Source organism: Rhinolophus ferrumequinum, chromosome 12 (genome assembly GCF_004115265.2).
Source record: "Rhinolophus ferrumequinum isolate MPI-CBG mRhiFer1 chromosome 12, mRhiFer1_v1.p, whole genome shotgun sequence".
Lineage (NCBI taxonomy): Eukaryota > Metazoa > Chordata > Mammalia > Chiroptera > Rhinolophidae > Rhinolophus > Rhinolophus ferrumequinum.
The window spans coordinates 64,413,377-64,429,014 of NC_046295.1; the positions used below are offsets into that span (position 1 = coordinate 64,413,377).

General features: G+C 33.8%; 1 protein-coding gene across 7 annotated transcripts in view; it reads right to left on the reverse strand.

The window, feature by feature from the left end:
- Positions 1 to 1,449: 1,449 nt before the first annotated feature.
- Positions 1,450 to 15,638, reverse strand: part of PTBP3 (polypyrimidine tract binding protein 3) — a 99,016-nt gene continuing 84,827 nt past the window's right edge. For all 7 annotated transcript variants that reach the window (XM_033123002.1, XM_033123001.1, XM_033123004.1 and 4 more), the window contains 7 exons: positions 14,164 to 14,232; positions 13,207 to 13,346; positions 12,931 to 12,964; positions 10,411 to 10,503; positions 9,425 to 9,641; positions 6,442 to 6,519; positions 1,450 to 6,290 (listed from right to left, as the gene is read on the reverse strand). In XM_033123002.1, coding sequence (XP_032978893.1) covers positions 6,158 to 6,290; positions 6,442 to 6,519; positions 9,425 to 9,641; positions 10,411 to 10,503; positions 12,931 to 12,964; positions 13,207 to 13,346; positions 14,164 to 14,232 — 764 coding nt within the window. In that variant the 3' untranslated portion in view covers positions 1,450 to 6,157. The remainder of the gene's footprint in view (positions 6,291 to 6,441; positions 6,520 to 9,424; positions 9,642 to 10,410; positions 10,504 to 12,930; positions 12,965 to 13,206; positions 13,347 to 14,163; positions 14,233 to 15,638) is intronic.

The following is a 15,638-nucleotide window of genomic DNA, read 5'->3' on the forward strand; positions in this document are numbered from 1 at the left end:
AGAAATAAAACACTGTATAAGGAAAAGCAATATATAGGCAGCCGGTAACTGTATTTACCCTTTAATAAAAAAGGACACAAACTTGGTTTGAGATCACATCTCATGTCTCAAAATTTATGGATACTAATCCCATAGGAAAGCCAAAAACTGTACTGGAAAAAGTGTTCCAACTTCTGCTTGGCATTGCACATATATCGTGTGAGTGCGTGTGTTGAGAGAGAGAGAGAGAGAGAGAGAGAGAGAAACAGAGAGAGAAACAGAGAGAGAAACAGAGAGAAACTCACGCAAGTGTGCCAACGCGTACTTGTACTAAAGGAGTACTACAGAAGAAGTTACATTATAGGACTATAAGAAAGGCAGTTTGTGCCTCAAAATGAAAATTTTTCCTTAATTTAAAAACAGGTGGTTTGGGGGTGGCCGGTTAGCTCAGTTGGTAAGAGCGTGCTGCTCTTAACAAGGTTGCTGGTTCGATCCCCACATGGGTCACTGTGGGTTGCGCCCTCCACAACTAGTTTGAGACAACTACTTGACTTAGAGCTGATGGGTCCTGGAAAAACACACGTAAAATAATAAAAGTTAAAAAAAAAAAAAAGAGGTGGTTTATCCGATGGACACTTGTCTTATTAGGGAGACCACTTCAGGGACGGTGTAGATGCCTGACCACTGCGCTGTACACCTGAAGCTGAAGAACAATGAATGTCAACTACAATTTAATATAGATATAGTCACAGGATGTGGAGTACAGCGTAGGGAATATAGTCAATGAACTGTAACAGCTATATACAATGTCAGAGGGGTAGTAGATTGGGGGAGAGGTTTATCACTTTGTGAGGGGTATAAATGTCTAACTATTACATTGTTTTGTACACCTGAAACTAACAAAAAAAAAGGTGGTTAGTAGACTAGAGTTTTTTTCAGTTTTTAAGTTGTATAAATATGTGCTTGTTATTTTTTAACTACAACAAGTTTAGATGGATGGCTATGGAAACATAAAAGAAAATATGACATCATTAGAATTACAGGAAAGACAAGGGGAAACCCAAAGTACAGACAAGAATACAGAAAAATTTTAAGAGAGTACAGATGTCATGACATTTATTAAAAGGCATGCTACAATGCTGTATTTGTTAGGAAAAGAGATTAGCGATATCAAGTAATAGTCAGCAAATATACAAACTGAACGAAAATGGAATATACTGTAGTGTACAGAAGCTTGAAGTAACCATGCACTACGCACTTAGAAAAGGTTTTTTAATATTTTATCTTCTCTTTGCATTTATAACATAATTCACTTCAACAATCACAGAAGCCTTTTTTTCCAATGCCACAAACTGTGTTACAAATGAAAGCTGGTACTGTTGCTTATCAAAATATACAAGACAATTGATGTTTTATATAAAACCACTTTGTATGTTAACTTGTTCCCCAAAACCTTTCTTTTTTTTTTTCCCTTTTTTGGCCTGGTTAAAAAAAAATGTTACAAATATTTACAGCATCTTCTTCTGTTAGATGAACATTCTTATAAACTGAAAAAGGGAATTTAATGAACAGACCATGTAAAGCATGAGACAATGTCAGAGGCTCCTAGCTGTGCTATTTTTTTTTCTTAAATACAGTACTGAAAATGCCCATCAAACTCTTGTCATCCTAATCCATTCTGTTCACATTTAAACTCCCATTTTCTCTTAAGTAGTCTATTCACCAATAGGAAATAGAAAGTAAAGGCCGCTTTGCAGTGGGTCTTCTTTCAGAAAGGAGCTTGAAAAAATGCTTAATAGAGGAGTTAAAACCAGGTGTCAGTCTTTGGTCAGAGCAATGAGGTGACATTTTGATGCAAAACTTTGCTTGGTCAGCAATCTTTATAATTAGTACTTTCTGGATGTGGGATGAATTTTTAAAATATCTGGGTTAATAATGGTAAGGTGGGGGAAGGCCAGAGTATGACATCAAAAATAGCTATTTAAATATTTGTTATTACAACTACTACATAGATTCAAGAATTGAAAATAACACAAGAACAAAAATCTGTTTACAGTGCTGAATTAAGCTTGCCATAAGCAGCTTTCAATCATGACTGATCACCAAGGTCACTGGACCAGACAAATATCCCTGTTCTCTGGAACATATGCCTCAGGTTACAAAAACTAAGGGGACTACCACAGAGATCCAGAAGGGCTCTGTTCTCGGACCTGCACAATGCTATAACGGGTATTATGTGATACAGGCAAAGGCGTAACTGAGACTTCATTTACACAGTTACCATTCTTTGCTCGTATGAATAGTCTGTGGGATAACATTCTTTTAAAACTATATAGTACATATTTCCTGAAAACCAGAATACTGATTCTACCTTAGTCTTGAACAGGAAGAAAAGGTCAATTACGACTAATGAAGAAGGCACATAAACTTTGGTCCCGTTTTGTTTTCCTCCCTCTAAAAAACCCCAAAAACTATTATTTTAGTAATTTTCTATTTTTTAAACCGTTAACAACCAGCTGTTAGAGTTTTCTCTGAAAAAAGACTGCAAATAGTCTTGTAAATAACAACACAACTCTTTTAAAAGACATCTGGGTTATAGTTTCTCTAAAAGAAAAGTTTTGTGCAATCTAAATTGTTTTTCTTTTAGCACAACAGTAGAATATTTTAAGTCTGGCAGTTTTATTCTTGTTAACAACAGATCAAGACAAAGGAAAGGCTAAGAAAAATGCTTTTACGCATAGTCATGCTGTCTTTTGGTTTTAAAAATAGCAGTACACATTAGGTTTTTCTAGGAGATAGGCTAGTAGTTTGGCAAACTTAGGGTTTTTTAAGTGATGCATTGGGGGGAACGCATATTTTTGAGCTCGTCATCTTTTGTCCAAAAATATTTAGTGGGAACAGAAGAGAAATTACATGACAATATATATACTCAATGTATATAGGAACTTTGCTGCCTAATGACACGGAAGCTTTGGAAAGTCAATATGAAACAACAGAGATATTTATGAGTGTTACTTCTAATCAACTGAAGCAGAACCTGTGATCACCATCCTAGGTGGAGCCAAAGAAGGCACTGCTCCACTCCCATAGGAATTAGGCAGGTAGAAGTATGTCTCTAAAACACTGTGAGCTCTCCAACTTTGAACAACAGAGTCAGAAACAAACAAATGATTGCAATATTTAGTCTTAAAGAATTTATGGCATTCTGTAGGTACTACTGGGTAATTCTGATACTCTCCAGTAAGTTATCAATTAAAGATACTGGGTCATTTTTCTATTTGTAGCTCACACAAAACACATTTTACTGCTCTGCAAGTTATTTAAATCTCAAAGTAAAACTTTTTGGCATAAATTGCTACTGTTAAACATGTACTGCTATTTTTTTAAAGTCCTGAATATATATACTTTGTGTAAATGTCAAGACACCTCCAAAAGGGATGAGACAATACTCCTTAAAATAAAGTAAATAAACTTAAAAATAGAATAGCATGACAGCTCAACAACAAAAACATTGCTTAGAAGATATGTCTAATAAATGCAATGCAGAACAAAAATACAAAAGATCTAGTTTTTCAACTGCCCTGGTATTTTAAACTCTTTTTACAGAAACTATGCCAACACAAATACTGTAGACCTCTAGAATTCAAACAGCAAATAGCCCAGTATGGACAACATCCATATGCTACAGCTAATTTTAGACACAAATTGATGGTATCAAGCACACTATTTTAAATAAGAATAGCTCACTTTTCCAAATCTTAATTTGATTTTGTCAATAAATTAAAATGTATGTAATGTGCATATGTATGTACAACATTAGAAGAGTGTATGTATATATATACACACTTATCTATACACACACACATACACAAATCCCTGAAAAGGATTCAAATGTTCTTTCTCAGATTTAAAGGCCATGCCTTACTTTAAAATTACATTCAACACCATTATGATCTCCTTCCTGCTACACTTTTGCTACACTTACATTGAATGTTGTGAGAATCATGACTTAAAATTACAGTGATTCTTAACTCAAAGTAAAATGAAATAATCCAATTTAACATGCCACTGAAAATTGTAATAGTGCCTTTATGGAAGGAAAAAAGAAGCAAATTTTGGAAGGTTTCTCCAAGAAAAAATTTTTCCTCCTCCTTACTCAGTGTTTCGCTAAGTGAAAAAACAACTTGATAAATGATTATTCCTATCGATTCAGCCAATGCTAACTTGGAAGGTCTCACTGTCGTGTCTTTCAACCTATCTATTCCACCACTAACTGTTGGGCAGTATTGAGTGAATTCTGCTTTTTAACAACCTATCATCTTTTATAGTCTCTGATTTCTAGTAGAATTTCTTTTGTAGAAACCTTCCCATGTTCAAATTAATGGCTGAAATGTATGTAGCAAAGAGATTGAGATATTCTTTTAAAAGGTGAGATGAATGAGCCACTCTGCAAATCTGAGAAGTGTAAAAGGGGTGGACAAAAATGTTCCTTTTGACAAACTCTTCTTTTAAAAAAATGTGATCAAGCATCAAGGGAATAATTAACAAAAGCACAGTTTCTCATTAAAAAGAAAGAATTTTACATTATACAATCACTGAAGCAACATTAACATGTACTCTTACATTCAACCAAAATGAGAGTGACAGAGTATGAGAAGCCCACCTTCTCATATTCCATATATGTGGGCGCTAAGTAATGAAGTTACATTAACAGGATAGCAAGTTCTCACTTGAGTACTGAGAAAAGAAACAAGTAATCCTGAGACAAATTCTAATGGATGATAAAGATTACACAAGATCCAGAAACTAAGATTGCATTTCATAGCCCCAAATTGGTTGCTATACCTGGCAATGACCGCTGTTGGTCACAATGTAAAGAGGCCTACAGGTGTGCACTGAGTTATTCCCCAAACCATTTACCTTTCCCCACCCAATCTCTGCACCAAAGCACCATAAATTTGAATAAAAACTACTACTTATTGAAAACCACTTAAAATTGCAATGAAAAAAACTTTAAAATCCTTACCAAAACAGGGCAAGAAAAAACAAATCCTCACCAAGCCCACAATATATCTTTCCAAGATACTTAGATAAAACTCTAACCTATCATATCATAAGCACATAATAAGGCACATAATAAGAAATTAAGTAAATACACAGTAATTCTGAATAAGTATTACAGATTATAGTGGTACAAAAAACCCTTGAGATTAATTTTTTTCTAAAAGAAGACCATACCAAAAATAACTTTAAAAAATCTGTCAAACCATGATAGACCTGAATATTTTCCTTAAGACTGTAAACTTTTTTCTGAAAACAATTGTAAAAAATTAGTTTATAAGTACAATTATTTTTTTAATTTTCCAAGATTATTTTACTCAGCAAATAAGTGTCATTTTGAAATTTAAAACATGATCTTTCCTAATAAAATTATTAGTCTGACACCTTAATAGATCCTGGTTGTATTCCACTTAATTTCCTTGGGGTCAGTTGAGACACTTAATTTCTCCAAATAGTCTTAAAAAGTTAAAGATATGCAATATTCAAAGGAGTGTCTTACAGTGAAGAAAAAGAAACCATTGAAAGAAAATATGCAGGTTTATAAATCTGCTTCTAATATAACCCAATTTGTTTATGTATAATAACTATCAATATATGCCAAATAATTGATATAATTTATAAGTGAACATAATTCCTACCTGGGGGTCGAATCATAAAGTTTTGAATCATAAAGTTAAAAACTTGGTTGTAAGGAATTTAGATTACTTACATCAAGTAATTTAAAAAGTCTGTATGTTTAAATTTTTTAAAGTACAAAGGAGTTTAGAAATGTATAAGGCTGATCTGTACCCAAACTAAAAGAATCTGTACTCTTGAAATCCAATTTAATATGGCGAATTAAATTAATGAAAACAATTTTTCCTGATTTTTTTTTCCTGAAGATTATTTTCAGAGAAACTATGGTAAAAAGAAAAAACAAACCTTTGATCACATATTGGCGGGGTGGGGGTAGGTGGGGGGGAGAAAACATCTCTTAATTTTTTGAATATTCCTGAATATCAAACTCAGAAAGAATTATTTTTGTAAGAGGCAGAATTGGTCTTGAGCTGCTTCAGTCTATGTCTGAACATTTTACTGAAATTATGGTCCAGTCTTAGCAGAAAAATTCACAGAAAGCTCAGATTGTAGATTTTGAGAAGGAAACTCTGAGGTGGTGATTTTCTCCAAGGTCATGGTTATGAAGCTCAATGAGGGCCTGGATTGCTTCTTCCACAGATCCCAACTGAATAAGGGCCATTTTGCGATCTTTCCTGAAAATGGTATAAGAAATATAAAAAGTGTACAGAATTAATTTTGCCTATAAACCTCCTCCCCAACCCTAGAAGACTTCATCGAACTATCTTAAAAATTTGCATACCATATTAAATAAAGCTAATGTATTTCTTGAAAGCAGGGACTTACTGAAAGAATTTAAAAGCCTTCACTGAACATCCAGCTTCTGTGAAAAGGTTCTTCAGATCATCCATTGTAACAGAAGGGCTGTGAAAACATCACAGAGAGAGTCAACCAACTACCTTAGCCCTAATGAAGCAAAGATGACCTTGCAATCATCAAATCTCTAGAGTATTTGACATTTCAAAGAAAGAAAGCCATGCATGAAGACATGATTTGGAACTGCCCTGGAAGAGGTTTCGAGGCTGACACATACATGTCCTCAAACAATGGAATTTTATCTCAAATCTTTTGCAAAGGATGTGGGCAGGTATATAAAGAGCAAGAAAATGTAGGCAACGAAGGTAACGACAGGAGCCTGCCTCAGTTAGCAGCAGTAGCTAATACAGTGGTCTATTACACGAGAGTCAACTGACTAAAAGTAGACTCTCTCATCTCACCACTGCCAGCAAGGACAGTACAGAAGAACAATAACTAGCTCTGCAGGGAGACAGCTCAGCATTCATTCTATTTCTCATTCATTTGGTATGACAGTTTGAGTAAGTTACTAAACCTGAGCCTCTCAGTTTCATCGATAAAATGAAACTCATGACCTTACTTCAAACGTTATTATGAATACACTGACAGGCACACAAAGCAGAATACAGTAGTCCCCCCTTATCTGCAGTTTTGCTTTCTGAGATTTCAGCTATAGGTGGTTTGAAAATATTGAATGGAAAATTCCAGAAATAAACAATTTGTAAGTTTTAAATTGAACACCCTTCTGAGTAGTGTGATAAAATTTCTTGCCAGCTGCCTGGAACATGCATCACCCCTTTACCCAGCGTATTCACACTGTATACGCTACCAGCCTATTGCCATTAGTAACCTTCTTTCTCAGCGTTCAGATCAACTACTGCGGTATCGCAATGCTTGCGCTCAAGTCTCTCTTATCTTACTGAATAAGGGCCCCAAAGTACAAGAGGAATGATGCTGGCAATTTACATATGCCAAAGAGAAGCCGTCAAGTGCTTCTTTTAAGTGAAAAGGTAAAAATTCCTGACTTAAGAGACACCACATTCACATAACTTTTATTACAGTGTATTGTTATAATTATACTATTTTTATTGTTATTGTTGTTAATCTCTTACTGTGCCAATTTCTAAATTAAACGTTATCGAGGTATTATGTATGCATAGGAAAAACATACGGATACATAGAGTTCGGTATTATCCGTGGTTTCAGGCATTCACGGGGGGCCTTAAAACATATCTGTGGATAAAGGGGGACTATTGTAGAGGTTATCAGGGACTGGGGGTTGGAGGGAAATGGGGTTATTGTTTAATAGGTACAGAGTTCCAGTTTGGGATGATGACAAAGATCTACAGATGGATAAAGGTGATGGCTGCATAATATGGATGTACTTAATGTGCACATACACTGAACTGCACACTCAAAAATGGCTAAGATGATAAATTTTATGCTGTGCGTGTTTTATCACAATTAAAAAAAAAAGACTAATAGGGAGATTTAATGAGGTAATACATGTAAAACACCATCACAGTGCCAGAACTCTGTAGAGGCTCAAAAAATATTAATGCCCCTTTCTCTTCTACCTGCGTGTCCTGTGTATGCTGCAACTGAGACCAGCTCCTGGACAACGTATTGTATTTAAGAAGGTAACAAGGACAGGAGCCTGCCTCAGTTAACCTAAATATGCTGCCCCTCTACCTGACTCTGTAGTGATGAGCTGTTAAATTTCTAGATCCACATAATCTAGATTTTTCTTAAGTGGCTCTTCTAGTTTCCTGGCTGGCATGATGTTTGAGCCACTGCCCAATTCAGATTTAAGGTTTCTCTATGTAGCCTAACTGGGGACTAGCTGAGACCCTGAGTATTCAACACTATTTTAAGTAATTATTTTCTATACCTATTCATCTCATATTCTCATTCTCAATAAGTGTTCCAGAACTTTACCATTCTCCATTCCCTCAGTGTTTAAATTTCCATACACATGTGCATGTACAACCATACCCCACAGCTTTTACCTCTCCCTTCCCAAAGCTTATCCTGCTTCATGTATTAGATTAAGTTATACAAAATTGCCATCTTTGTAGGTCAAGGATTTCAAGAATTAGAACAGGGATTGCGAGATGTTATCTATAAAGGTCCACACAGTAAATATTTTAGGTTTGAAGACCATACAGTTTCTGTTGCAACTCTTCAGCTTTACTGTTGTAGCTCAAAGGCAGCCATAGATAATAATACATAAATGAATGAGTATAGTTATACTCCATGAAATTTTATTTATGGGTGGTGAAATTTGAAATTTTGTATAATTTTCTCAAACCAAAAAATATTTTTCTTTTGCTTTTCCCCCAACTATTTGAAAATATGAAAATCAATCTTAGCTGATGGGCCATATAAAAACAAATGGTTTTGGCCCATGGTCTGTAGTCTGTTGATCCCGGAGTGTGAAGATGACTAAAGAACAAGTCTGTTACAACAATGGTTAATACACAGTGGCCACCAAAAAAAAAAAAAACCCAAAAAAAAACCCAAAACATTTTTAACTATTAAATAATTAACTTATATAGGGCTTTGAAGCTTATAGATAAAAAATAAAGAATTCTTTTTTATCAAATTCTTAGATACATAAATTATTTGATTTTGCTATGTTGGTTACTTATCTTTACTTCTATAGAAAGGGATGAACAAGTATGTACCAATGGAATATTTCTGCATAAATTTATTTTTATGCCCTTTTATAACTGAAAGGTCACTAGTTGCTAATTCTCTATTTGGAAAAAAATTTTTAAAAAACTGTTATCTTTTACTTTTGCAGTGTATAACTGGAGATATAACCTTAAGACATAATGGCAAATGAATCATCTCACAAGAAATTAGTTAATAAGACAACTGCTTTAGATAATTTCAGAGTTTTTGCCTCTCCTAAAACATATACTGTAGGTTATTAATTATCTAAATGAATAATATCTAATTAGGTACATACGGGATGTTGGAAAGATGCAGAGTGGCTGACGGCGGAAAAATATTCTGGAAGTTTTTAGAGCCAGGCTTTTTAAAGCGATGCAAAGGACTGTTACTAAAATCCTTAGTCAGACCTTGGTCTTCTTGTCCCTCTCGAGGAAGCTGAACTGTCTGATGTTTGGACAGTGTGGCACGAAGCACTTTTCCATAAAGTCTCTGACCGCTCAGATGGTTCATTGCTGGTGCATAGGAAGAAAACAAGAGAAGTTTGGGAATTAAGACAGTCTCTCTAAAATGTGTTTAAATTATAAATTCTTTTTATTTAGTCATTTAAAATTATATTGTCAGTTTGAGGGTTAAAATGGTTTTAAATTAAAAAACTCTTATATATAGAAATGGATTAAATGATTAATTTTACTATAATGAAAGAAAAATAATCAAACAAAAAATAACTGTCTTCCTAGTATAGTGCCAGGAAGTTCCATAGTGCCTGGAACATAAGTGCTCAGAAAATATTGAATAAATTAGTTTAATCTCAGGCAAAGTATTTTTTATAAAGTATCCGAGTAGAAGTATTTTAATAGCCATTATAACAATGAACAGTGAGGTCATGGAATGACACTTTGGACCGTCATTATGAAGTCTGCCTAAACTTTTATGCCATGCAATGGTTCTAGAAAACTTAATTTGGAAGGAAAACAAACAAGTAAACAAACAAACAAAGTAAAACAGAGTAAGTTATGTTTATTGGTTTACAGTTAACAGAAAAACCCTAGAGACAAAGCTCTAAATAGCAATATGTTCAAGTAGATAAATAATGAACTTCAGACTTCAAAGAGTAATCAATATTTTTAATCTTAAAATACAAGAGGTCCAAATAATAAAGACGTTAGCATAAAGAGATACTCTTCAGTAAAAGTATATTCCTACTAGTTGTAAGTTTGTTTACTTTATAGGAAGATTCCTGTATAAAAGGGAGAGGTTATCATTGTTATTAGTCATTAGTACCTAGCTGAGCTTGATTTGCATCTGCCATCTGAACCAAAGCATTCTCTTTCTTATTAAACATAATCTTCACTCGATGTACATCACCATATACTCCTAATTAAAAAGACAAAACAAAACAATTTTTAATGTCCAACTATGTAATATTTGATTAATTTTACTAATACACCTTAAAGGCTTCTTCTCTCAGATTACATATATTCCCTGGGCATTTCATACATATGCTCCCAAATATGTAACTCTTCTGTGTTCCAAATCTTTTTCCCTTCCCACTTACAGTGACCACAGACTGCTGATAAATGTTACTATCATACTTATTCCAGACACCTGGATTCATGTTTGGACTTCCTTTCCTTAAACTCATATATCCAATCAATCACTGGCACCCGTTGCTTATATGGCTTAAGTATCTCTCACATTTGTCCACTTCTTCCCACCCTCATTACTATCAAAGCTATCAACACCGTTTACCATCTCTCTGGACTATTGTAACAGCCTCCTGCTGAACTCCTTACATCCAATTTTTCTACACTAGTGTTCCTCACAGTGGGCACCACATCCCAAAGGAGAGGCAAAATGGTTCATTGGAGTATGGGAGAAAAAGAATCAAACTCTTCTTTACACTGATTTGTTTATATAAAACCAGTATGCAAAACTACATTTTACTAATTTTTAATACATAGATAAAATTATAAGCAGAAGTGTCTATAATATAAAGAGCATCCTGATTTTTTTCATCCAGTGTATTAAAATATCTTGCAGTTTATATGCTACAGGGTATCACCAATATTACAAAAATAAGACCCTTGTAAGTAGTAGCATCATTACCACATTTTGTAATGCAGTGAGAGAATGACTATGAAAATCTTCAAGGCACACAAAGGAGTGCTGGTTATCTTGTGGGCAAGCACAGAAGAGCAACTGAATTCAGAGATGAATGGTACTTTTAGAATTTAAAACAACAAGACAAGTATTCTAAATTTGCTTTCCTTTTTAGAAGTGGCAAGTGGCTGAAATAGGTATTATTTTTACAATAACACAATTTGGCCTTCAAGCTGAAGGTGGTATTTTTTTAAATGAATGAGAAATTAATTACTTTTAGAAAGACATGTGGTTTGGCTATTAAAGAGACATATGAAAATGTATCATTAATACATGATTTTGTTACCGAAATTACAGAAATGAGTCATGAATAAAAACTTTTATGGTTATTGCAAATGAGCCTGAAGGATCTCTGTGGGGTGATGGAAATGCTCTAAAATTGGACTTGGGTAATAATGGCTGCACAATTCCATAAATTTACTAACCATCCTGGAGTTGTGTACTTCAAGCAGGTAAATCGTGTGGCTATAAATTATACCTCAAAAATGCCTATTACCCATTCAAAAAATCTGGAACGATTTTCTGTCGTATTAAAAATTCTTCCAAATGAAAATGAACTTTAACCCCATTTGTTAAAAATATTCTAATGCAACAATTTTCAAGATCAACTAATGTAATGAGGAAAAAGGGAACTTTTCTAAGTAAAGCACAACAAAAATTAGTGGTTTAGATTGAAAAATCAGTATCCTAATTAGGTACAGCAACAATGAAACACTTCTATTTATGTTACACATTTTTATGAGGTATCTTTTTCAATTATGACAACCATTAAGATCAAGTACTAAAGTGAATTTAGAATCAGACCTTGGAATACTGAATCAAAATAAACAAGATTTCTGAAAATAACGACACCTATTAAATCATATTTCTCACTCAATGCTAATAATAGTTTTTATAAAAAGTTTCATTAATAAAAATCTTTAAAATATTAAATACTGCTTATTTCATTGCCCATATATTTGTACATATTACACTATACATAATGAATATAGTAAAAGATGGATGAAATTTATTAATAATTAATCATATAAATTAGGAGTACATTTTTTTTTTTTTTTTTTTTTTAACTGAGAGAGGAACACTATTAGAAAGTTTGGAGATTTATTTGTAAAACCTGTATCCCATTTTGCCTCTCTCCTGCTTAAAACTATTCAATGGTTTCCCACTAGGTTAAAACCAAGCTCTGTAATTTAGCTTACAAAGCTATTCATGACGTTGTTCCTATCCACCTGTCCAGCTTCAACAGGTTCTCCTTTACACTCTCCACTGGACTTCTTCACTTCCGTGTTCCAGAAGTTCTCTCTCTCTCTCTCACTGCTACGTAGTACCTGTGAAAGGACATTTGCCCTCCCTTTTCTGTGTGGCTAACGGTTACTCATTTTTCGTAAGTCAACTTAACTGTCATTTCTCTTGGTACATCATCTGTGATTCTCTCAGTAAGGTTAGTTCTCCCACCTATATACTTCCTTTACAATAACTATTTCCCTTTTTATAAAATTTTATTGTAATTGTAATTACTTTGCTACTCTATCATCAGTGTCAAACACACTACGTGGCACATAGTCAATAAATATTACTGAATGATGAAAGGTGTTCAATCCACATCACAGATAATATTAAAAACAGCAAAAAAGAACTTACCAAATAGGATAAAAAGCCCATGTGGTGTGATAAACTGAAAAGAATAACACAAAGTGTAAGTATCTGACTAAGTAAAATTTTTAAATAAATTTACTAGTAATGACAGTTGACTTTGTTTAAAGTATTTATTTTATATGCTCCTCTATATATACTAGTGATGAATTTTAATAAAAATGCTTACAACGAACTTGTATGTTTTTATTGGAATACAACACTAGATCAGAAGCTACTATAGACCTCTTCCTGAAAGACTATTTATAATACTTTTCAACTCACATCAGGATTGAGATTGGTGACAAGCAGAACAGAATTTCCTGGTATACCACCAGCCCCAGGAATGGCCATCCTTCCAGTGACAGCAGAGGAGGTGAGTGTGAGCGGACCAAGAGCTCCAGGAACAGCTGGGACTGATATACCTTATAAAAATACCAAAAGCATTTCATATTCTAGTTATCTGGAGAATTACCGTACAACACTTGATATAATGTAAGTAGATAAATGAAGAAAAAAGCAAAAATATAGAAGAAAATATGTCAAAATTACCATAAGGTTATCAAAGACCTATTTTTTTGCCCTACAGAGCCTATCTGGAAGTCAAGTTCCTTAATCTTTAACATCATACTCAGTATTCTATTATTTATACAGTACTTTGCGGAGCAACTGAATTCACTGGTCTTAAAAGCCATTAGGCTTCTCAGAGGGTCTATCAACTACAGCACTCCCTTTTTTCTTGAAATAGATATACTGTAGCACATTTCTACAAAGTAGATGTAATTTTCAGATTGACTTCTCCCATAAAACCAGATATATATTTTTAAAAAGTCCTTGAACAGAAGTCACAAATATACACGTAAAGTGGTCGTGGAGCATGTTCTAAAAGAGGACTGTGGTAAATGGCTGCACAACTCTATAAATTCACTAAAAAATCAGAGTTGTATGCCTAAAACAGGTGATTGTATACATGCAGAATGTATGACATTCTGTATGGGAAAGCATTTTGTAACTTTGTAAAGTGCTATATAATAAGTATTACCCTCACATACAGATTTTATAGAATTATTTGTAAATAAAGGAAGCTGTGTATCATATAATTAGCCACTTTTATGGTGGCTTTTAATACTTTTGTTGTAAATCCTTCCAATGTGGTAATATTTTTCGTCTTGGTAAGTTCCTAGAAAATATACAACATCACAAAAATCATTTCAAATTCAACTTTAAAGGAGTCACCTGTACCTTGAAATCCAATGCCTGGGGCAAATCCAGCAGCCCCTGCATATGGTGAGGAAATTATACCTGGTGCACCTAATGGGGGAAAAAGAAGCTAAAATAAATATACTACCATCTATAAATATGGTTATCAAAGCAAATAAAATGGCTATATGAGGGTGTAATATTGATAAAGTGATTCTGTTATGAAGTAAAAATTTGTTCACCTTACATATTAAGGTGATCCTTAATACGTAACAGCCTCTTGGCATTTCCAGAGGCTAATCCCTTTCAATTGGGTTCAAGGTTCAAGAGTACAGTAGCTGTTATTTAGTTTTGAGTTATTAGTTATTTAGTTTTGTTCTTTAGGTTAAGATTCTTGCCCTTATTTAGAGCATTGTTTCTATGTGAAAATCATCAAATACTTATTAAATTGTACTGTACCTATGGGGTATGGCGCTCATAAAAAGGAAATATGAAATTAAAATTCTTGCCTTTGAGAGGTTTACAAACTAAAAGTATGAATTACAGGAGATTTGTATGCTGAGGATCTAGTGGTTTAAACACAAATGTACTGTGCACGTAGTCTAAGAAGAAGGGAAACCAGAAGATTCACTGTGATTATTTGGAGAAAGTTTCTCAGGGGGTAAAACTTGAGCTAGACAATACGTAATTAAAAAATCACAGTGTTTAGTATGTATTAGATGCTGAACAAATGCTGGCATTTTCCCCTTTCCTTTTAGAAGCTTGGTAACTATCAACAAAAACAGGAGTTAGTTCAAATGGAGGAATCAGTACTAGCAGGAAAACAATTTGGTTTTGGACATGTCAAGGGGGAGGTAATGGTAAAACGTTCACATGGAAATGCCTACAAAGGGGCAAACTCAGAATAACCATTATAAGACACAAATTTATATTTATATTTATTTCTACATAAAAGCCATATGAATGAGAGCTTCACTAAAAAGGGCACAAGACAAGAAATGAGGAGAGTAAAAAATAGAGCCTGGGTGTATTAGTACACTTAAAGGGTAGATGAAGGAAGAAGAACATTCTAAGGAAAAGTGAAAACAGAATAGCCTTAGAAATAGAAATAAAAAGTGAATTCTAATCCTTCAGGAGCTAGAGGAACAGAGGTTGTTTTTTTTGGGGGGGTTAATAGAGGTCAAAGAGAATGAGAAACGTAAAAGGTAAAGAATAGTTTTAGGGTAATAGTGAGAAGTCAGATTGTAAGAGTCAAAGGGACAAAGGTTGTTATTTTTAGTGATAGAGTGATGAGCGTATTTATAGGAAGAAGTATGTAGGCTGTATTTTCTGGAGGAGTCAAGAGCTCATTAGTTTATTCTCTTCATTAAAGAGAACTATATAACAGAATTTGTTAAATATACAGCTGCAATTTATTTAAATAATTCAAGAAAATATAGTCATTAAGAGACTTCAGGGATAAAGCTAGCAAGAGAATTGAAGATACAAAAGAATAACTGACAGAATAACTGATGAAA